The sequence below is a fragment of the Staurois parvus genome, unplaced genomic scaffold (genome assembly GCF_062004578.1).
Source record: "Staurois parvus isolate SC_StPar_1 unplaced genomic scaffold, SC_StPar_1.0 ptg000572l, whole genome shotgun sequence".
Lineage (NCBI taxonomy): Eukaryota > Metazoa > Chordata > Amphibia > Anura > Ranidae > Staurois > Staurois parvus.
Genome location: NW_028318368.1, coordinates 6,129,030 through 6,153,216, shown reverse-complemented (window position 1 = coordinate 6,153,216; position 24,187 = coordinate 6,129,030). Strand labels below are relative to the sequence as shown.

At 40.4% G+C, this 24,187-nt stretch overlaps 1 protein-coding gene across 29 annotated transcripts in view; it reads left to right on the top strand.

Moving 5' to 3' along the window:
* ANK2 (ankyrin 2) overlaps window positions 1–24,187 on the top strand; it is a 290,860-nt gene that overhangs the window by 107,871 nt on the left and 158,802 nt on the right. For 25 of the 29 annotated variants that reach the window (XM_089691815.1, XM_089691824.1, XM_089691825.1 and 22 more), the window contains 6 exons: window positions 2,342–2,440; window positions 2,720–2,818; window positions 13,182–13,280; window positions 17,310–17,507; window positions 18,059–18,157; window positions 18,350–18,448. In XM_089691815.1, the coding sequence (XP_089547941.1) occupies window positions 2,342–2,440; window positions 2,720–2,818; window positions 13,182–13,280; window positions 17,310–17,507; window positions 18,059–18,157; window positions 18,350–18,448 (693 nt within the window). The remainder of the gene's footprint in view (window positions 1–2,341; window positions 2,441–2,719; window positions 2,819–13,181; window positions 13,281–17,309; window positions 17,508–18,058; window positions 18,158–18,349; window positions 18,449–24,187) is intronic. The other 4 variants (XM_089691839.1, XM_089691837.1, XM_089691841.1 and 1 more) reach the window with 1 other exon arrangement.

Genomic DNA, 24,187 nt, shown 5'->3' with positions numbered 1-24,187 from the left:
GTATGTCAGTTAGATAGGGTTAACTAGTCTCCTATGCAGGGGCGGACTGACAACTCATGGGGCCCCGGGGCAATATGGGATCATGGGGCCCCTGTGTCCTCAGCCATAGCCAAAAAAGCCTATGAAAAAGCCAATTAAAGGTACCAGGGGCATCTCATGGGGCCACCTACTGACCCCGGGCCCTCGGGCAGTGCCTGAGTGCCCAAATGGTTAGTCCACCCCTGCTCCTATGTTTTTTGTTGTATCTTAAGCATAGAATGAAGAGAATATATATTATACAGCGGAGTAGGGAAATCTGAGGCTACAATCATTCCAATAATACATTTGGATAGAGTGGAGCCCTCTAGAGGTGGGGACTTTAAATGTAGCAAAATTTCCAAATAACACCTTGTAATATATGATAACATATTGCATTTTTTCCAAATGATCTAAAAACATCAGATAAAATGCATAGAACACATATTGAAGAGGCAACCAAATGAGATGGAATACATGAATGATACACATAAACAGAACCAAACATAGAAAGCACAAAATAGCATCTGACACGAGATTCTCTCTTATTCATGCTTGTATGTTTGATGGTTCAGGATTTTTTCTGCAATATGAAAATAGTGCCCATGAGGTAATCATTATACATAGAAAGTACTGATATAGCAGAGGTGGGAGCAATATGCACTAACCTAGTAATCAAGGAATTACATGAGATCGGCAAAATAAAGTCACATAATAGATAAATTATGTCGTTGCCACATGTAGTCACACCAAAGGAGATACCCCCAAGTCCCAAACATCTATAACCACTGGGGTCACCAAGAGAAGGAATGGGGGCTGAAGATGTCAATAATGCTAAAAGGAGAGAGGGGGGACATGAAAAATATAATACTATAAAAAGCATGGAAACATGTCTCAATTAATGCTATGCCCTAGAAAGCACAACTTATATTTGTGTCCATAGAATTATTATTATTATACAGTATTTATATAGCGCCAAGAGGTTTGCTCAGCGCTGTACAATATAGTGGGAGACAGTACATGAGACAATACAGTAACAAAACAATACACAAGGGGTTTGAGGGCCCTGCTCTTTCTAGCTTAAAATCTAGGAGGAGAATTGACACTATGAGCACTATGTACCATGGAGATTGTGTTTTTTAGGAAATAGCATCCATCCATCCATTTTTTAGTATGAAATTTTTCATGTCACCTTCCCCCTATTTTTTTTAGCATCATTGACATCTTCAAACCCCCGTTCTTTCTCTTGGTGACCCCAGTGATTATAGATGTTTGGGACTCGGGCATATCTTCTTCAGTGTGACTACATGTGGCAACAACATACTTTCTCTATTATGTGATTTTATTTTGCCGATCTCATGTAATTCCATGAATACTCAGTTAGTGCATATTGCACCCACCCAGGGGCGGACTGACCATTCGAGAACCCGGGCACTGCCTGAGGGCCCAGGGTCAGTAGGGGGCCCCATGAAATTCCCCTGGTACCTTTTAAAGGCTTTTTTTGAGTGTGGGCAAAGACACAGGGGCCCCATGATCTCCTATTGCCCGGAGGCCCCATGAGTTGTCAGTCCACCCTTGCACCCACCTATGCTATACCAGTGCTTTCTATGTACGATGATTTCCTCATAGGCACTAGTTTCATATTGCAGAAAAAAATCCTGAACCAGCAAGCATACACCCCTGAAGAAGAGATGATTACGAAATGCATCGGGTGTTATTCTGTGCTTCTTATGTTTGAGTTCTGTTTACGTATATCATTTATGTATTCCATCTTATTTGGTCACCTCTTCAGTATGTGTACTATGCACTTTATCTAATGCTTTTAGATCATTTGGAATAAAATTCGATATTTAATTGTTTTTTGGACATTTTGCTGCATTAGTCCCCACCTCTAGAGGGCGCCGCTCTATAGAGAATAAAAATTATTGCATATTCTTTGTGTAAAACACAGTGGTAGACAAATTGTAAAGCTCTGCACAACATCCCTATAACTAAACCAATCGGTAGACCCTGCTTTTCCCAATGTGTCAAGTCAGATTTTATATTTAACCTCATTTTTTCTTAGATTGAATCCTAGGACTGGAGCTTCTTAATATGCATACTACTAGCCATCATTTGTTTCTGCTTAAATACCCTTCGTTTATCCATTACATTGAAAAGTATTTTGCACTCGGTCCACATAACTCCTGCTCAAATTAATTTGGCTGGTTACTGCCTAACATTTCTGTTATCCATCTGTTGAAATTTTAACAGACCTTTTATTTTTTCCTCATATAACATGAAATGATTTCTCTGCTTCATTGTATCATTGTCTTACATTTTGCAGAGTGGCTTCACGCCGTTACATATTGCTGCACACTATGGAAATGTCAATGTTGCTACACTCTTGCTCAACAGAGGTGCGGCCGTGGACTTCACAGCCAGAGTAAGAAAAGTTATTACAATTCTTGCCTTTCTGATGGTTCATATTTTTAGGCCAAATGGTTTTTCTGTATTTATTTGTTATTCAGTTGAATCTTGTTCAAAATCAAACCTTACCATGAAATTGGATACAATAGATGATATTATAATATTGCAGTAATTGCATGTGAAATATCAATATAATGTAATGATTTAATGATCATCTGCAGTAGGCAAGTAGGTGTCTTTGTCAAATAGCATATACAGGTATGATAAAACAATTTTCTTTTCTCTGCATGCACAGAATGGGATTACACCTTTGCATGTGGCTTCTAAAAGAGGAAATACAAACATGGTGAAGTTATTGCTAGACCGAGGAGGACAGATCGATGCCAAAACCAGGGTAAGATATTCCTTATTGTGTGTGTGTATATGTGTGTGTGTGTATATATATATATATATATATATATATATATATATATATATACAGTGAAGGAAATAAGTATTTGATCCCCTGCTGATTTTGAATGCTTTCCCACTCACATAGAAATGACCAGTCTACAAATCGAATGGTAGGTGTATTATAACACTGAGAGACAGAATAGCAGCAAAAAAATTCAAAAGAAATGCATGTCTGACACATTCTGCACTGATTTGCATGTTCATGAGGGAAATAAGTATTTGATCCCCTATCATTTAGCAGGATTTCTGCCTACCAGGTGTATTTCATACAGCTAACAAGCTGAGATTAGAAGCAGTCTCTTAAATGGAGTGCTGCTAATCTCATTTTGTTACCTGTATAAAAGACACCTGTCCACAGGAGCAATCAAACAATCAGATTCCAAACTCTCCACCATGGCAAAGATGAAAGAGCTGTCCAAGGATGTCAGGGACAAGATTGTAGACCTACACAAGGCTGGAGTGTCAGGGCATTGAAAATGGGTCGTGGATGGGTGTTCCAACATGACAATGACCCAAAACACACGGCTAAGGCAACAAAGGAGTGGCTCAAGAAGAAGCATATTAAAGACCTGGAGTGGCCTAGCCAGTCTCCAGACCTTAATCCAACTGAAAATCTGTGGAAGAAGCTGAAAGTTCGAATTGCCAAACATCAGCCACCAAACCTTAATAACTTGGAGAGGATCTGCCAAGAGGAGTGGGCCAAAATCCCTCCTGAGTGTGCAAACCTGCTGGCCAATACAGGAATCGTCTGACCTCTGTGATTGCCAACAAGGGAATTGCCACCAAGTACTAAGTCATGTTTTGTGAAGGGGATCAAATACTTATTTCCCTCATGAACATGTAAATCAGTGCATAATTTGTTTTGATTTTTTTGTTGCTATTCTGTCTCTCAGTGTTACAATTACATGTACCATTCGATTTTTAGACTGCTCATTTCTTTGTGAGTGGGCAAACATTCAAAATCAGCAGGCGATCAAGTACTTATTTCCTTCACTGTGTATATATATATATACTGTATATACTGTGTGTGTATGTATATATATACAGTCATGGCCGAAATTGTTGGCACCCTTGATATTTCTCCAGGAAATCATGTATTTCTCACGAAACGTATTGCATTAACACATGTTTTGCTATACACATGTTTATTCCCTTTGTGTGTATTGGGACAAAACAAAAAAAGGGAGGAAAGAAAGCAAATTCAACATAATGTCACACAAACCTCCAAAAATGGGCTGGACAAAAGTATTGGCACCCTTTCACAACTGCGGATAAATAAGAATGTTACAAGCATGTGATGCTCCTGTAAACTCACCTGGGGCAAGTAACAGGTGTGGGCAATATAGAAATCACACCTGAAAGCAGATAAAAAGGAGAGACGTTCACTTAACCTTTGCATTGTGTGTCTGTCTGTGCCACACTAAGCATGGACAACAGAAAGAGGAGACGAGAACTGTCTGAGGACCTGAGAACCAAAATTGTGGCAAAATATCAACAATCTCAAGGTTACAAGTCCATCTCCAGAGAACTAGATTTGCCTTTGTCCACAGTGCGCAACATTATCAAGAAGTTTGCAACCCATGGCACTGTAGCTAATCTCCCTGGTCGTGGACGGATGAGGAAAATTGATGAAAGATTGCAACGCAGAATAGTCCGGATGGTGGATAAGCAGCCCCAAACATGTTCCAAAGACATTCAAGCTGTCCTGCAGGCTCAGGGAGCATCAGTGTCAGCGCGAACTATCCGTCGACATTTAAATGAAATGAAACGCTATGGCAGGAGACCCAGGAGGACCCCACTGCTGACACAGAGACATAAAAAAGCAAGACTACAGTTTGCCAAAATGTACTTGAGTAAGCCAAAAGCCTTCTGGGAAAACGTCTTGTGGACAGATGAGACCAAGATAGAGCTTTTCGGTAAAGCACATCATTCTACTGTTTACCGAAAACGGAATGAGGCCTACAAAGAACAAAACACAGTACCTACGGTAAAATATGGTGGAGGTTCAATGATGTTTTGGGGTTGTTTTGCTGCCTCTGGCACTGGGTGCCTTGACTGTGTGCAAGGCATCATGAAATCTGAGGATTACCAAAGGATTTTGGGTCGCACTGTAGGGCCCAGTGTCAGAAAGCTGGGTTTGCGTCCAAGATCCTGGGTCTTCCAGCAGGACAATGACCCCAAACATACGTCAAAAAGCACTCAGAAATGGATGGCAAAGAAGCGCTGGAGAGTTCTGAAGTGGCCAGCAATGAGCCCAGATCTAAATCCCATTGAACACCTGTGGAGAGATCTTAAAATTGCTGTTGGGAAAAGGTGTCCTTCCAATAAGAGAGACCTGGAGCTGTTTGCAAAGGAAGAGTGGTCCAAAATTCCGGGTGAGAGGTGTCAGAAGCTTATTGATGGTTATAGGAAGCGACTGATTTCAGTTATGTTTTCCAAAGGGTGTGCAACCAAATATTAAGTTAAGGGTGCCAATACTTTTGTCCAGCCCATTTTTGGGGTTTTGTGTGACATTATGTCATATTTGCTTTTCTGCCTCTGTTTTATATTTGTTCCAATACATACAAAGGGAATAAACATGTGTATAGCAAAACATGTGTTAATGCAATACCTTTTTTGTGTGAAATACTTGATTTTCAGGAAAAATATCAAGGGTGCCAACAATTTCGGCCATGACTGTATATATATAGACATTTAGATTGTAAGTTCCATGAGCAGGGCCCTCCTATTCCTTCCGTATTCAACTGTATTGTAATTGTACTGTTCCCCTTTATATTGTAAAGCGCTGTGTAAACTGTTGGTGCTATATAAATCCTGTATAACAATAATAATAATATTAATATACTGTATTTATATCAAAATGCTCTATTACCCACTAGAAAGTGACTTCAGAGAATAAAAGCATACCTTAGAGGCTACTGACTGTTCTTACAAATTTTCAGTTAAGCAATGATTTCAAATTGCCTGTAGAATCATTACTGAATATTACAACATCTTCTGACATGTCACTAAGCAACAATGCTAAGTGTTATCTATATTCAGTGGATACTAATATGCTCTCAGTTGCTAACATGCAGTACAGTACATAAGTGTTGGGAGCAACCTGACATCATGATAAACATTCAAGCCAATGTGTGTTAATTTTTAAAACAAAGTTTTTTCTATGTTCAGTCTATAATTTGTAATAAAATTTGTACATGGGAGAAGCCTTATTTACTTATCATATACTCGGCCTCTCTGCTTTGCAGTGCTACACAATGGTTTTGCACTGCTGCTCCTTCTTACACTGCAAGTCTATCAGTTACCCTATCCACTGAAGACATTATGATTACTGTGTGACTGTGTGGCTAATATCTGATCTCGAATGTTGCTAAAGCCCACCTCCAGGCAAAAATGAACAGCTGGGAAATAATGCTCAGCCTTTTTTGTCTGCCTTTTGAAGACACCTACTATATCCTTTCATGTTCTTTAGGCATGTGTCTAGCTTAGCTTGGGTTGAGATTACTCTTATACGTCAATTCTGACACCGTGTCCAAGCATAAAGATGTGACAGTTACTGGGTTCTGGGAATGCTCAATGTAAAGTGAGTATTGTAGAGATCCCTGTGGACTAGCATGGAGCATTTGTGGTGCTGCCCTCAGGGTCCTTGCAGACAGTAGTCTGTGTTTTCCTTAGTTAGGTTCTTACTTAGGCCATTGAAGGAAAAAGACTGGCTTCTAATTAAATGGCTTGGATTATTTCAATCACACCTACTTTATTTTATGTGTGTTCCATCAAATTCCTCTTTATATTTTTTCCTCTAATTTTAAACCATATTTTGCAGAATTTAATATCAAATGTGGCACTTTTCACAATCGCTTTTCAAGGTGGCTTTGTGAAAGCATTGATATGTCAACCCCTTCATGACCGAGGGTAAAAAAAGCTTAACGCCCAGACCTAATTTTACAACTTTGACATGTGTTTGTAAAACTGTACTTATAAGCGCAACTGCTTTGTGTATCCAGGAGTACCTTGGGGTTTTTTTTTTACAAATTGGGCTTTGGTTTGGTGGTAAATTGTAACAGATATCTCCTGATTTTTTTTTATATCAAAGGAAAACTGACCTCAAAATAGAAAAAGAATATAGATCATTTTTTAACATGTAGCTGTGTATTTTTTGCTACTACCATAACCTACCACCAAACAACAACCCAAAATAAATTCTCCTGCTCCTGATGGTCACAGGACAGTGACTATATATGTGTATGTTACTTGTTGTAGTAGGAATGAGAAATAATAGTGTGCATTTTGCTTTTTTTTAATCCTACCTAAAACATACTGACAAAGTAACTGACACCGATACTAATTTTAAAAAGGAAATTTAAAAAAAAAATCCTACCTAAAATATACTTACCTTTGACCCTTACCTTGACCCTAACACTAACCCTGACACTGACCTAGATCAAGCCTTTATCTAGCTATATTTTTCTTTATTATTTTTTTTTTTACTACTTTTGTTTGTTTACATCCTACTACCCTGCAAGGAGAGAGATACAATGTATCTTTCTCTACATTCAGAGGAGAAAGAAAACACAGGGCCAGGCTGCATAGTGACTGATCATTGTGATAGCAAATCAGAGGCTATTGCAGTGATCAGGTGACCAGGAACTGAGAGTCTCGGGTCCCGATCGTTCGCACCCCACCAGCACAAATGCAAGTATACATATATGTGGTGCCCAGGTTTAAGGCCACGTGCTGCAAATATGTGTAACTGTGTTGTTATGGAGTTAAAAGACTGTAAAAGCAGTGATATCCTGATCTCTTATGTGGTGTGTCTCCAGTCTATGACTCCAGTCTTTGACTGTCCCCTGAAACATGTCCTCATTCTACAACAGCTTCTATAGCATGTTTGCAGTCTCAGACCATCTCCTATTGCATGTCTGCAGACTTTAACAGCTTTTTGTAGCATTATATTCACTAAATGTAATGTGTGGCCCTTTGGTGATGTTAAGGGCCGCATTGTATGCACTTTTCTTTATCACGAACGTTGACCATCATTTTGACTGGCATCGTATTGATTCTTATCCCATTGTAAAATAGTCCAGGTACAGAATCACAGAAAATGGATATCAGAGAGAAAAAACACATAGTACTTTTGGTTTTTTCCCTTTATTGTTGGTACAGAATGAATGAAGCTAGAAACTTCTGGCCAACAACCATTTCACATGTAACACATGGTTCCCAAGGCATATACAGTGGGGCAAAAAAGTATTTAGTCAGCCACCAATTGTGCAAGTTCTCCCACTTAAAAAGATGAGAGAGGCCTGTAATTGGCATCATAGGTAGACCTCAACTATGAGAGACAAAATGAGAAAAAAAATCCAGACAATCACATTGGCTGATTTGGAAAGAATTTATTTGCAAATTATGGTGGAAAATAAGTATTTGGTCACCTACAAGCAAGCAAGATTTCTGGCTCTCACAGACCTGTACCTTCTTCTTTATGAGGCTCCTCTGTCCTGCACTCATTACCTGTATCAATGGCACCTGTTTGAACTTGTTATCAGTATAAAAGACACCTGTCCACAACCTCAAACAGTCACACTTCAAACTCCACTATGGTGAAGACGAAAGAGCTGTCGAAGGACACCAGAAACAAAATTGTAGACCTGCACCAGGCTGGGAAGACTGAATCTGCAATAGGCAAGCAGCTTGGTGTGAACAAATCAACTGTGGGAGCAATAATTAGAAAATGGAAGACATACAAGACCACTGATAATCTCCCTCGATCTGGGGCTCCACGCAAGATCTCACCTCGTGGGGTCAAAATGATCACAAGAACGATGAGCAAAAATCCCAGGACCACACAGGGGGACCTAGTAAATGACCTGCAGAGAGCTGGGACCAACGTAACAAAGGCTACCATCAGTAACACACTATGCCGCCAGGGACTCAGATCCTGCAGTGCCAGATGTGTCCCCCTGCTTAAGCCAGTACATGTCCAGGCCCGTCTGAAGTTTGCTAGAGAGCATTTGGATGATCCAGAAGAGGATTGGGAGAATGTCATATGGTCAGATGAAACCAAAATAGAACTGTTTGGTAGAAACACAACTCGTCGTGTTTGAAAGAGAGAGAATGCTGAGTTGCATCCAAAGAGCACCATACTTACTGTGAAGCATGGGGGTGGCAACATCATGCTTTGGGGCTGTTTCTCCGCAAAGGGACCAGGACGACTGATCCATGTACAGGAGAGAATGAATGGGGCCATGTATCGTGAGATTTTGTGTGCAAACCTCCTTCCATCAGCAAGGGCATTGAAGATGAAACATGGCTGGGTCTTCAAACATGACAATGATCCCAAACATACCACCCGGGCAATGAAGGAGTGGCTTCGTAAGAAGCATTTCAAGGTCCTGGAGTGGCCTAGCCAGTCTCCAGATCTCAACCCCATAGAAAACCTTTGGAGGGAGTTGAAAGTCCGTGTTGCCCAGCGACAGCCCCAAAACATCACTGCTCTAGAGGAGATCTGCATGGAGGAATGGGCCAACATACCAGCAACAATGTGTGCCAACCTTGTGAAGACTTACAGGAAACGTTTGACCTCTGTCATTGCCAACAAAGGATATATAACAAAGTATTGAGATTAACTTTTGATATTGACCAAATACTTATCTTCCACCATAATGTGCAAATAAATTCTTTCCAAATCAGCCAATGTGATTGTCTGTTTTTTTTTTCTCATTTTGTCTCTCATAGTTGAGGTCTACCTATGATGCCAATTACAGGCCTCTCTCATCTTTTTAAGTGGGAGAACTTGCACAATTGGTGGCTGACTAAATACTTTTTTGCCCCACTGTAGTTCTAAAGAAAAATGCCCATATCAATTAATCATATCTGTTTAGTGTGCTCTTTATAATGTAAAATATTGGTAACCACCTCACAAAGTTTGCATCCAAATGGCTGCAGTGAAACACATTTAGTCTAGCCACATCTGGAGGGGAGTGGGCACCAGAGATGACTGTTGGGCACACAGTGAACACTGCTTTTTAAACATAATGGAGGGTGAATAATCTTTCTAAAGCATGCAGTGTTTTGGAGTCACTTAAATTATTTAGTGCATTATGAAGATATAAATCTGTTGAAAAATTAATTATACATGATAAAGTTGCACTTGTTCTCTTAAAAATAAGGAATTTTTAAATAATTTAGCTGTAAGTCTGGATCTGCTTTTCCACTTAAAAATTGATGTTTTTTTTTTTTAATTTTGTAAAGCTGAGTGGAAGGAAGTTGGGAGCAGTATTTTTCTTTTCATCTTTTAACACATAACACATGTAATAGTAATATACTATTTTTTTCTGAGTCGTTTTCCATTTTTACTTATTAATTTCTTTGTAACATGTTGTCTGTTAAATGGAGTTTTCCACTTCTATTGAGAGTCTATTGCATTTTGTTGGGTAGTTTTGCTCAATGGTAGTGCTTGCCCCTCCAAAACCTGCTTCAATCAGCTGTTTTAAACCTACTACCTAATTTATTAGCAGTTTACATTCCTACAAATATATCAAAGTACAAGCTAGGTAAGCTTATGGCTATGTATTTACTGTTCTCAAAGTCTAATACTAATCTTTGAAGTATAGAAAATATTTTTAAAATTGAAAAAAAAATTAAATTAACTAGCTATATAGTGTAAAGGACTCAGTAACAGTCATTTACTGAACAAGGCCCAGGCTGATGGCATAGTATGGCATACTTCCCAACTGTCCCTCTTTTGGTGGGCTGTTCCTCTTTCAGGACCAAATTTGTCTGTCTTATTTCTCCACAATTGTCCTGCTTTTTGGATGGGTGTATAGATCTTTAATAAAAAATAATACAATTTAACTACCAAAAAGGTATAGCTACCCTTGAAACAAAATTCCTTTTCCAATGTATGTATAAAATGTATCTCTTCAAAATTATAATCTACTGTTGGATTTCTGCTGTGTCCTATAAAATAACTGCTTTTGTTTACATCAGATATCACTGCTTTCATGTCAGCAATGGGCCGGAACTACAGCGGGAGCAGTTTTAAAGGACACAGCAGCAGTCCAGAAGTAGAATAGACTGATAACTTCTACAGTATATAAACACACCTGAACATAAAAGAAAAACAACTGTGCCTGGAGTCCCGTTTGAACATTTCATCAAATCTCTAAATGATTGAATTTGAAAAGCCAGTATAAAGAAAAGTATTAATGAAAAAAACACTTGTGGGTTGCTGATGAGTGCATTACTGATGAGTTAGGCCAGGTTCACATGTTTGTTTGCATTTTACCACATGTTACTACAACATATGGCTAGTAACATGCAGATACATATTTAAGTCCATTGTGATACATTGGCAGCCCATTAAAAATGATTGAACTACCTTATTTTAAAGCACATTATGAGCAACATAACTCATGTGATAGTGCACAATGGATATGTGAACTCGGCCTAAGAGAGGTAAAACTCGCAAAAACACAAAATAAAGAACTTTAGCAGTATCATACTACAATAAGGTTACTTTTCTGTATGACTTGGAAAATTTCAAGTATCAGCTCAGTACAATACAGAAGTTAGTCCATGGACTCTATGCACCCCAAATTGATAGCAGTACTTTAATGGATGGTTAATTTTGAGTTTATACTTTTAGGCATAAAAATATTACAATAGCGTCTCCATTTCTATGCCAGTATGCACAGCAGAGATGTCGGACCCAACAGCTCAGGTTCACTTTTAGGCCCAGTTCACACCATCACATTGCAGTAAAACAATTTCATACACAATAATGCATGGCATAATGTGCAGTGATGTGGGTTGGCTAATGTAGCACAGCAGTGTAAACAGGACCTTAAAGTCCTTTAGTAGAAAGGAAAATATACAGCTGCACACTGGGCGAAGCATTACTCTCTTTAATTTTGGTTGTAGTAAATACAATAAAGGCCATTGTCCTCTATTTATTGATGTCCCTATTATCATACTGAACATTAACATTTATATAATACTAGCTGCTTTTATAAATGTCTTACTGGATAATTGTAATTATTGGCACTGGCAGTGTGTAGTGAATCAGTACTACTGTAGGGTAGCAAATTGAATAACTAGCTGTCTTTACTGATCTGGCAACATTCATATTATTTGCTTTTATCCATTTTATTACTGAACAGGTTCAAGACATTTCATGTTTCATATTAGTACAACATACAGTATTTAGTTTTAAACTAAACAGCTGGATAATTCTGTCTGATGCTATTAATACTATAACCCAGTGTTAATGCAGGACACCTTACGATATATAGGGTAGCAGGCGCACTTCCTCATATTTTATAGATTAAAGGTGACTGACAGTCACCGCTCTGTGCTCACAATGCAAGAACTGAGCAATCAGCTGTTTCTGATCGCTCATTTCTTGGTGTGGAGGTGGCGAGGGACAGATGGTGCATCAGATAGATGCTGCATCTACATACACTCACCGGCCACAGGTACACCCTATCAATTGCTTGGTAACACAAATTACTAATCAGCCAATCACATGGCAGCAACTCAATGCATTTAGGCATCTAGGTGTGGTAAAGATTGTTGAAGTCCAAACTGAGCATCAGAATGAGGAAGAAAGTAGATTTAGGTGACTTTGAATGTGGCATGGTTGTTGGTGCCGGACAGGCTGGTTTATTTAAAAAACTGCTGATCTACTGGGATTTTCACGCACAACCATCTCTAGGGTTTACAGAGAATGGTCTGAAAAAGAGGAAATATCCAGTGAGCTGCAGTTATGTGGACGAAAATGCCTTGTTGATGTTAGAGGTCAGAGGAGAATGGGCAGACTGGTTTGTGATGATAGAAAGGCAACAGTAACTCAAATAACCACTTGTTACAACCAAGGTATGCAGAATACCATCTCTGCCATGAAGAATTAAGGCAGTTCTGAAGACAAAAGGGGGTCCAACCTGGCACTAGCAAGGTGTACCTAATAAAGTGGCTGGTGAGTGTAGGTGAGTATGATTATTTTTTTCAAATCCCACACTTGTGGGAACTTGTTATTACCTTTTGTCACTTCCTGTTTGGTAAAACTACTGTCACTGGGACAGTAAATCAAGGGAAATATCTGTAACGAAGTCCTGGATATCTGAGAAAAGCCTTGAAACCCTTTACCTGCCCTATCCAGAATTAGGTTTTGGCCTGACATACACTTTAATTCTTCTGATTAAAACATAGGTAACTGTATTAAGGTATTATAGGTATCAAGTGTTTTTCTCATGCAATTCCATTCAAAACCACTCATTAGATTCTGCCATGTAATTCTGTTTCAGGATGGACTTACTCCGCTTCACTGTGCAGCACGGAGTGGACATGACCAAGCTGTGGAGTTACTTCTAGAAAGAGGAGCACCACTTCTCGCAAGGACCAAGGCATGTGTTTTTTATGTTTTCTGTGTTAGACTCTTAAATGTATAAATACTTTTAGACGGCAGCACTACTGAAATTAGTCAGCAGCTATGGAAACTTTGGATTTCCTTCATTTTCAGTCCCAATGGTTATCAGGAAAAATAGAAAGAGTGAGTTTTCCTAGTGGTAACACAGGCAGCAATAAAAGCTGTCAGGGTTACTAAATCTTTCCCACACTAACCAAAACTAAAAAAGAGAATGTTTTGGCCTTAGATACACTCTAATGTTATTTTTAAATAGTAAATTATCAGTTTAATTGTTTTACTGAACTAAGTATAACTAAAGGTAAAACTTTTTTTTTTTTTTTTACTTTTGAATAGAGTGGAGTGGAATTAGTACACCTGTCAGTTTGTACTACTGTTTGTGCCCCCTATTAGGAAGATTCCCCCTCTCTACTTGTCCTTTTTTATCATTAAGTGAAAGTAAAAGAAAACCCCAAATTTTGGGTTGTCCCCATAAAAGTAATAGAAGGGGAATCTTCCAGTGGAGACACTAATTCCGGTAATCTGGATGTCCCCAAGGAATTCTCCTAAATTTACAGGTATTTCCTCTCAGTTTTTGTTTGGCTATGAGACTGGAAGTGAAGGGAAATCTCCGCAATGGGACACATATGGTGAAAAAAAATCTACAAGGGGTTATTATCCTCCCTTGCTCTATCCAAATTAAAAAAAAAAGTTTTGCCTTTAGTTCTACCATAAAGTGCAGTTCCACACAAATCAGGCTTTTCTGATTTGGTAGTGGAGCAAAGTTCAATCTGTGGTTAATCTTCACTGCTGTACAGGTTTATCTACTCCCAAAACAACCACGACAGGCTAGAAGACTAAATGCAGCTGAGCTACGTGTGTCACCAGTTAGTTCTACATATAAATATGTATGTAAAATCAACGAGAGGTGACAACAAGAAGCTTGGTAGAAAATTGAAGCTCTGAATTTGGCTTTAATGTACCTGGGTTGGAGTGAGTATCTTTTTACTGGGCAAATCAGGATTGTAAAAATTTAAAGAGATGAGATTTAGTCAGATCCTTTCATATAGACATCACACAAATACACTACCGTATTTTCTGGCGTATAAGACGACTTTTCAACCCCTGAAAATCTTCTGAAAAGTCGGGGGTCGTCTTATACGCCGGTGCGAGCCGGTGTCAGGGTGGCACTTTTTCGAGGGGCGGCGCGGCGCCGCCCCCCTCCTCCTCCAACGGACACTAAGTACAGGGGTGGGCAGAGGGGCTGCTGTACCTTACCTGGCTCCGGTCCCACGACGATCCGGTCCAGGAAGCGCGGCTGCTCCTTCTTTCAGTTCGGCCGCTCGATGGTCACGCGGCCGCTCGGCTCCGCCTCCTCACTGGTGATTGGGCGCCAGCACTGGAAAGGCACACAAGTGACCAATCACTGGCGAGGAGGCGGAGCCGAGCGACCCCGCGAAAATCGAGCGGCCGAACTGGAAGAAGGAGCAGCCGCTCCTCTCCCCCACTGACACTAACGATGGGGCACTATTCCTCCTCCACACTGACACCAACGATGAGGCACTGTTCCTCCCCCACTGACACAAACGATGGGGCACTATTCCTCCCCCCACTGACACCAACGATGAGGCACTGTTCTCACTGACACCAATGATGGGGCACTATTCTCCCCACTGATACCAATGATGGGGCACTATTCCTCCCCCACTGACACCAATGATGGGACACTATTCCTCCCACTGATACCAATGATGGGGCACTATTCTCCCCACTGATACCAACGATGGGGCACTATTCCTCCTCCCCACTGACACCAATGATGGGGCACTATTCTCCCCACTGACACCAATGATGGGGCACTATTCTCCCCACTGAACCAATGATGGGGCACTATTCTCCCCACTGATACCAATGATGGGGCGCAATTCCTCCCACTGACACCAATGATGGGGCGCAATTCCTCCCACTGACACCAATGATGGGGCGCAATTCCTGCCACTGATAACAATGATGGGGCGCTATTCCTCCCACTAACACCAATGATGGGGCGCAATTCCTGCCACTGATACCAATGATGGGGTGCTATTCCTCCCACTGACAACAATGATGGGGTGCTATTCCTCCCACTGATACCAATGATGGGGTGCTATTCCTCCCACTGATACCAATGATGGGCCGCTATTCCTCCCACTGACACCAATGATGGGACACTATTCCTCCCACTGACACCAATAATGGGGCACGATTCTTCCCACTGACTAATGATGGGGCACTATTCCTCCCACTGACTAATGATGGGACACTATTCCTCACACACTGACACTAATGATGGGGCACCATCATTGGTGTCAGTGGGAGGAATAGTGTCCCATCATTGGTATCAGTGGGAGGAATAGTGCCCCATCATTGGTGTCAGTGGATGAAATAGTGCCCCATCATTGGTGTCAGTGGGAGGAATAGCACCCCATCATTGGAATACCATACTGAAATAGCATACCATATTGAAATCAAATCTGATGTTTTTTCATTTTTATTTGGTGTGTGTTGGAAGAGGGGTAGTCTTATACGGCGAGTATAGCTCAAACCCTATATTTTAACAGGAAAAGTAGGGGGTCGTCTTATACGCCCAGTCGTCTTATACACCGGAAAATATGGTATATTACCAAAAGTATTGGGACACCCCTCCAAATCATTGGATTCAGGTGTTCTAATCACCTCCATGGCCAGAGGTATATAAAAGCAAGCACCTAGGCATGCAGACTGCTTCTACAAACATTTGTGAAAGAATGGGTCGCTCTCAGGAGCTCAGTGAATTCAAGCATGGTACCGTGCTTGGTTGCCACCTGTGCAATAAGTCCATCCGTGAAATTTCCTTGCTACTAAATATTCCACAATCAACGGTTAGTGGTATTATAACAAAGTGGAAGCAACTGGGAACAACAGAAACTCACACGTAAAATGATAGCAGGGTTAGCGTATGCTGAAGCGCACAGTGCGCAGAAGTTGCCAACTGTCCGCAGAGTCAATAGCTAAAGACCTTTAAACTTTGTGTGGCTGTCAGATTAGCACAACAACAGTGTGTAGAGAGCTTCAGGGAATGATTTTCCGTGGCGGAGCAGCTGCATTCAAGTCTTACATCACCAAGTGCAATGCAAAGCATCGGATTCAGTGATGTAAAGTACGGCACCACTGGACTCTTGAGCAGTGGAGACGTGTTCTCTGGAGTGACGAATCATGCTTCTCTGTCTGACAATCCAATGGACGTGTCTGGGTTTGGCGGTTGCCAGGAGAACGGTACTTACCTGACTGCATTGTGCAAAGTGTAAATTTTGGTGGAGGGGGAATTATGGTGTGGGTTTGTTTTTCAGGGGTTGGGGTTGGGTTTGACCCCTTAGTTCCAGTGAAGGGAATTCTTAAGGTGTCAGCATACCAAGACATTTTGTACAATGTCATGCTCCCAACTTTGTTGGAACATTTTAGGGATGGTCCCTTCCTTTTCCAACATGGCTGCGCACCAGTGCACAAAGCAAGGTCCATAATGACATTGGTGAGCGAGTTTGGGGTGGAGGAACTTGACTGGCCTGCACAGTCCTGACTTCAACTTGATAGAACACCTTTGGGATGAATTAGAGTGGAGACTGCGAGTCAGGCCTTCTGATCCGACATCAGTACCTGATATCACAAATGTGCTTCTGGAAGAATGGTCAAACATTCCCATAGACACACTCTTAAACCTTGTGGACAGCCTTCCCAGAAGAGTTGAAGATGTTATAGCTGCAAAGGGTGGACCAACTCAATATTGAGCCCTACAGACTAAGACTGGGATGCCATTAAAGTTCATGTGCGTGTAAAGGCAGGCATCCCAATACTTTTGGCAATATAGTGTGTTTCTTCCCCATATTTTTATAAATTGGCTTCAGGGACCATGGCTGAAATATTACTTTGTTTTGGGTTGCACTGACCATTAAAATCCTAGCTAGTGTTGATTGTTGGTCTAATACAATTTGTTTCACTCATTCATCTAATGCAGAATGGACTTTCTCCACTACACATGGCTGCTCAAGGGGATCATGTGGAATGTGTCAAACACCTTTTACAGCACAAGGCACCTGTGGATGATGTCACCCTGGATTATCTCACTGCTCTGCACGTTGCAGCACATTGTGGACATTACCGTGTCACCAAGCTTCTCCTTGACAAAAGAGCAAATCCTAATGCCCGTGCCCTGGTAAAGTGATCTGCGTACTGCTTTCTACTGTACTTTGTACTGTACTTTTTACGTGTGTGTGTCAATGTGTATATATATATATATACACACACAAACACACTTGATTTAAGATGATGGTGAGATGTTTACTGACAATCTAGCAAAAGCCAATAGACGGGCATGCTAGATGTGTCTATGCGCACTGTAGGCACCCCCAGTAATGTCCATGTTTTGTGGCAACAACTTACTACTATGCATTTTCCCTTCAGAAAGGTCTACTGGAGGTGTCTACTAAGGTGTATGGTACTGTACATCTAAATCATCATGTGTTCTTTTATGATCACCTTGAGACAATAAACACCAGAGACACTAAAGACAATTTTATATTGCTTAATGCAAACCTCTGAATTTATGTAGTTATTGACTGCCTTTGTGTTGCATTGGCTGCAGAACACTACTGTGGATTTCACTCACATTCTACTTTTCACTGTTGCTTCTTCTGAGATCTGCATGTTTTTTTTTTGGGTGTGTAGTGTGCATGGGTTTTCCTAACAGGTTGTTTCTCTGAACAGAATGGTTTTACTCCATTGCACATTGCCTGCAAGAAAAACCGTATCAAAGTTATGGAACTGCTAGTGAAATATGGGGCTTCAATCCAAGCTATAACAGAGGTAGAACAGGTTTTCTTAGATCACAAAACCTTCCATCCCATTTCCTGCTTTCCCTGTCCTGTCTGTCTCATTATACTTGTAATATCCACTGTCATTTCTCTCTATCCTCTTTTTCTTCTGCTGATTTGTAAATGTGGAAGCCCACCTTGGTGTTGTGCAGGGGAGTAAAATGCCTGTTGGTTTGTTCCACAGTCTGGTCTCACTCCAATACATGTGGCTGCATTCATGGGCCACTTGAACATAGTCCTCCTTCTGCTGCAGAATGGAGCTTCTCCAGATGTCACTAACATTGTGAGTATGTCTTACAGTAAACTAAATAACTAGATTTAATGTGCATTTTACAGCTTACTTGACAATTGTATCATTTCACCAGATGTTTTTTCTTTGTGAGGAAACTGCCTAACCTGTTGACCTGCATGTCAGTTGCTGTATTTTATTAATATAATGCCAGCATTATCCATAGGACCTTAAAGAGTACTTCTTACACAGTGGAGTGTACACTTTAATCTCTCTACAAGAGGCAGCTAAAGCCCAATTGAACTTTTAGTTTAAACTGACTAAATGCATTCCCAGTGCATCAAATCAATACGTGTGCAAAAAATTATTTTTTGTATTCTTTGGAAGGCATCCACAGCCTCTAATAAGCAAACCTCATTCTCACTGCATATTAGAGGACTCTGTATCAGCAGGGGACATACTAGACCGCAGTAGAGAGGCTGCTTTCATGCAGAGAATAAGGGTCCCTCTTTGGTGGCAGGGAACAATCTTTTCTCGGGCAGTGTCTGCTTTCTAACAAAATGTCAGACCTCATTACCACAGCATTTTAACCTGACCTGCTGCAAGAATCTAGCCATTTTATTAGGTACACCGGTTCAATTGCTTGGTAACACAAATTGCTAATCAGCCAATCACATGGCAGCAACTCAATGCATTTAGACATCTAGACATGGTAAAGAGGACTTCCTGGCGTTCAAACCTGGCATCAAAATGGGGAAGCAAGGGGATTTAAGTGACTTTGAACGTGGCATTATTGTTGGTGCCAGATGGGCTGGTCTGAGTATTTCAAAAACTGGTCATCTACCAGGATTATAATGCACAATTATCTTTAGGGTTTTCAGAGAATGGTTCAAAAAAGAGAATATATCCAGTGAGCAGCAGCTGTGTGGACAAAAATGCCTTGTAGATGTCAGAGAACAATGGGCAGACTGGTTGCTGTGACATTCATATGGTAGGGTCAGAATTTAGCATAAACAATATGAAAGCATGGATCCAACCTGCCTTGTATCAATGGTTCAGGCTGGTGGTGGTAGTGTAATGGTATAGGGAAAAGTTTCTTGCACTAGCAAGGTGTACCTAAAAAAGTGGCTGGTGAGTGTATATTGTACATTCACATCATTCCCTGCCCTCAAGGAGCTTACAATCTAAGATCCCTAACTCACATTCATACATACACATACTAGGGCCAATTTAGACAGGATCCAATTAACCTACCAGCATGTCTTTGGAGTGTGGGAGGAAACCAGAGTACCTTGAGGAAACCCACGCAGACACAGGAAGAACATGCAAACTACAGGCAGGTAGTATCATGGTTGGGATTCGAACCAATGACCCTAGTACTGCTAAGTGATGTGTTTGCATGTGAACACCTACAGACAGCTGTGGCCATCATCAGCCCATCTTTGCTTTGTATGTGCTGAGTGCCTGCAACTGTCTGCGACCACCTGTGTATCCAGTCACAAGTATACATTGGACTCTTACTGTGTAGATGTGCCCTAGGAATGAGGCCTGATACTTTGATGCACCTTAGCAGATTTAAACTGAAAGTTCTGTTAGACTTTAAGACAGAAACCAGTTAAACCTTTTGGATTGTGGAAACAAATGCACACAGACATGGTTATGCACTCCCTGTCATTAACTCCCTGTTAAAACTGTATCCCAGGATCCTAGTGCTGTAAGGCAGCAGTGCTGCTACAATGTGTTAAGTTATTTTGCTTTTAAATTTACAGTATATTAATATACACAGAAACTACTTACAGCTTAAATGACTCAGAATAGGCAAAACAATGCTATTTATGTTGGCCAGCTTACGTACATTTCAGTGTTACTCATTGAATTTGTTTGTGTCCATAGCTAATTTATGTATGTAAATGACATATTATAGTTCTGTCTGCTTTCTGTAATCCATTGAAACTGTGTCTAACCGGAAAGCCTGTTATTGCATCCATTCAAAAATGATATTTTAGTTATAGATGGGTGCAGTTATCTTCCAATATGTGCAGTCGGGCACAATTCCTGCCTAATGCTGTGTATTCCAGACTCTAATATAATCTGCAGATGTTTAGTTAATGCAATTATTAAAAAATAAATATGACCCTAATAAAAAGTGAAAGGATCAGCGATTATTAGTAAGAGCCATGAGTTCTCAAGAGATTTGAGTTGATAGAGTTCAATAATAGAATATATCAAGAATATTTATGTTTTCTACTGCTGACCATATTGATTTGTGCTCATTTCAAATGCTTGTAAGCTTTTTGTTATTCGTTTTCCATATTTATACAGTGCTGGTCAGGACTGATTTTCATTTAATGGACCACCTAAGCTTTTTTTTACTTTTTTTTTTGTTGCACAGTTCTATTCAAAGCCTATATTATATAAAAATTTATTCTACTGTCAAAATGTTTATTTATTAATATATTCTACTCTGAAGACTTAAAGCATTATAAAACCCAGTTGGGCAGCACAGTGGCTAAATGGTTAGCACTTCCGCCTGGCAGTACTTGCGTCGTTGGTTTGAATCCCAACCACGGCACCACCTGCCTGGAGTTTGCATGTTCTTCCTGTGTCTGCGTGGGTTTCCTCCAGGTACTCCAGTTTCCTCCCACACTCCAAAGGCATGCTAGTAGGTTGATTGGATCCCGTCTAAAAATTGACCCATGTATGTATGAATGTAAGTTAGGGACCTTAGATTGTACACCCCTTGAGGGTTAGGGACTGATGTGAATGTACAATATATATGTAAAGCGCTGTGTAAATTGACGGCGCTATATAAGTACCTGAAATAAATAATAAACAAAAAAGTAGTATATTGCAGTTTACCATTCCATAAAAGGGTGTCTGCATTCATTCTTGTTTTTTGTTTTTATTTACTTTTTTCCATTTATTTTCACTTAGTGGTCTGGTCAATAACTTCCTGTCTTGGGGTGTCTCCACTGCACTGGAAGAGCAATGGAGACACCTTTAGGCAATAGCATTGTCAGTCTGTTGAGAGAGTAGTCATAGGTGCACATGCAGATTTAAATGGACTTGACCAACAAATTAAGCCGAAACCCAACTAACACTTTACAAGCAGTTACAGTAAGATGTTTTCCTTCCTAGATAAAGGTTCTACATAAAAAGCAGTTACAGTAGCATTTTTTCCTTTTGGGATAAAGGTTCTACATAAATGAATGAAAGCTGACTATGTCAGTGTTCAATGGATTGTCTCAACCCTCTAACGTCTACTGTTGCTGGACAGCTTGGTCTGTTAAAGGAAGTTGAAAAATAACATAGTGGCTGGCCAGATCACCAGGTAATAAGAATGAAAAAAACTAAAAAAGGAAACTAATGCAACCACTATATCTAAGAATTGGTAAACTTTGAAATAAATAATATTTTTGCTTTTTGCAATATTATTGCCTTAAAGAGGTTGTAAAGGCTGAAGGTTTTTTACCTTTATGCATTCTATGCATGAAGAAAAAAACAACCTGATGTGTGCAGCAGCTCCCCTAGCCCCCACAATACGTACCTGAGCTTCATTGTGGTCCAGCAATGTGAATGACAGCCTCGGCTGTCACGGGTCTCTGCCTTCTCATTGCCTGAGACAGCAAGCAGGAGCCATTGGACCCTGCTGCTGTCAATCACAGTCAGTCAGCCAATGAGGAGAGAGGGGGCAGGGCCAATCCACGGCTCCTTGTGGGAATGGACACACTGAGCAGCAAGTGCTCCCATAGCAAGCTGCTTGCTGTGGGGGGCATCAGACAGAAGGGAGGGGCCAGGAGAACCTGTGGGGGACCCTAGAAGAGGAGGATCCTGGCTGCTCTGTGCAAAACCACTGCACACAGCAGGTAACTATAACATGTTATTTAAGAAAAAAAAAGAACCTTTAGGATCGCTTTAAGAAAAATCTAATAATTAAAACAGGCAAACATTTGCATTTCTGCACATTTTAGTCTAGTGCCAGCATGTTATGTATTTATCTTCAAAGTATCTGTTTACCACTTGTGCCCTTCTGTGTCCCATTGCAGTTTATGTTTTTATGTATGACCCTTCCCATGTATGGCAGGATTAATTGGTTTGCTAAAACCCCATTTAGTTGATAATTTAAAAGCAAGGCACTTGGATCAGGTCTGTTCGCAAGCAAATAAGGTGATTATTTTATATTTACTGGCAAATGCAATGGGACAATTAAAATACACTGTCACACAATGATCTTTCATTTTTTGAATTTTAATATTGTTGCTTGAAGAGCCTGCGTTTGGCAATATGTTATCCTGTGCAACATTTTAGTGTGTTATCTCCACAGTAAAAGAAACACCCCTTGCTCTTGCGTCCCTTCCTTGTTAACATCAAGAAAAGTAGTCTTGTGCATTGAATTTCCTGGTCTTTCCTATCCTTATGAGTTGTTTAGCATCAATGAAAAAAAGGGACCTACACGCAGTTGATGATGGCCAGCCATGCATGCTTGATCCAGCCGCCGTAACAAATATTCTTAACTAGTTGTGGATCTTAGGCATGTTAAGTATGCCCAAAGAAACACCTTCAAAGTACACAGGGCATATATAACATGCCCTGTTCCTCTTCCTCTGCTGCCACTCCACCCTCTGCATTTACTGGAAATTCCCGGTTGTCAAAATAACAGTTGCTGGTAAGGGATTTGCAATTTTGGGACAATTTGTCTGAAATTTAAAGAGGAAGTATTGATTTAAAATGAGAATCTGTTTAAATAGCTAAATATCATCAGTTAACAATATTGTCTTCTTGCAATTAGATAGCAATTATTATACAGAAACACCCAATATTTGTAAAAACAAGTGTGTCTGCCCACCCCTTCTTATCCACTGTTCTGGATAGAAGCCCAGCAATTTTCTATAGGGACATGTGAGATTAATTTTTTTTCCTGATACAGAGCTGTTCAGCTGCAGGGCAGTGACCAACTCAGGCTCATGCTCTAATCTCTGAATTGTTTCCCATATGCATATTTGATACACTTATTTTAGCCCCCAGTTAGATCTTTGCAGTGTGACATTGTACAGTATTTCAAAAGTTAATATGTATTAAGTTAAGGCAGTCTATTCACTTTTAAGTAGGCTGTCAACGCATAGCAACAGACCAAAAACCGGACTAGAGAATGTGCGCTCTGGTGGACCACAGTGCAGATCAATGGGATCTATTGTACTTGTGTGTTGGGTGCCATTCTAAATGAACAACATCACAATGCAGGGCACTAAATTTTATGCATTATCGTGTGTTGTGGTAAAACGCACACTTTCCTTCAAGTTATTGAAACACATGGGCCTGGAGGGGACCTTGAACATTTGCCAGTTTTCTGAAGTTACACTGAGGATGTAATATGTGGTCAATTTAGGCTCATTTTAGTGCTTAGCATGGGGCTTTAAAAAAATAAAATAAAATGATGACATTTTTGTGTATGTCATCTACATTTACAGCTAAGCTTGACTGGCAGGCATCTAGCAGGCAGGGCAAAACAGTTACCTTAATGGTGGCTCCATCAACTGCACATGCTTCACTCCCTACCATTCAGTTCAGTTGCTGGGAGTGACAATAAGAAGCCCTGTTTATGTTCCACTCACAACTTATAGTGGGCTTAGGACTTTCTCGCTGTCCCCACATAACAGTGAGGGGTGCCTGAGTAGCCATTTGCCATATACCTGCAATGCTGAGTAATATTAAGGGGAGTGTATCATTATATCTTAAAGTACTGTGTATTTTACTATTAAGTGGTTAACTATAGAGAAGGGGGGGGGGTGTTAA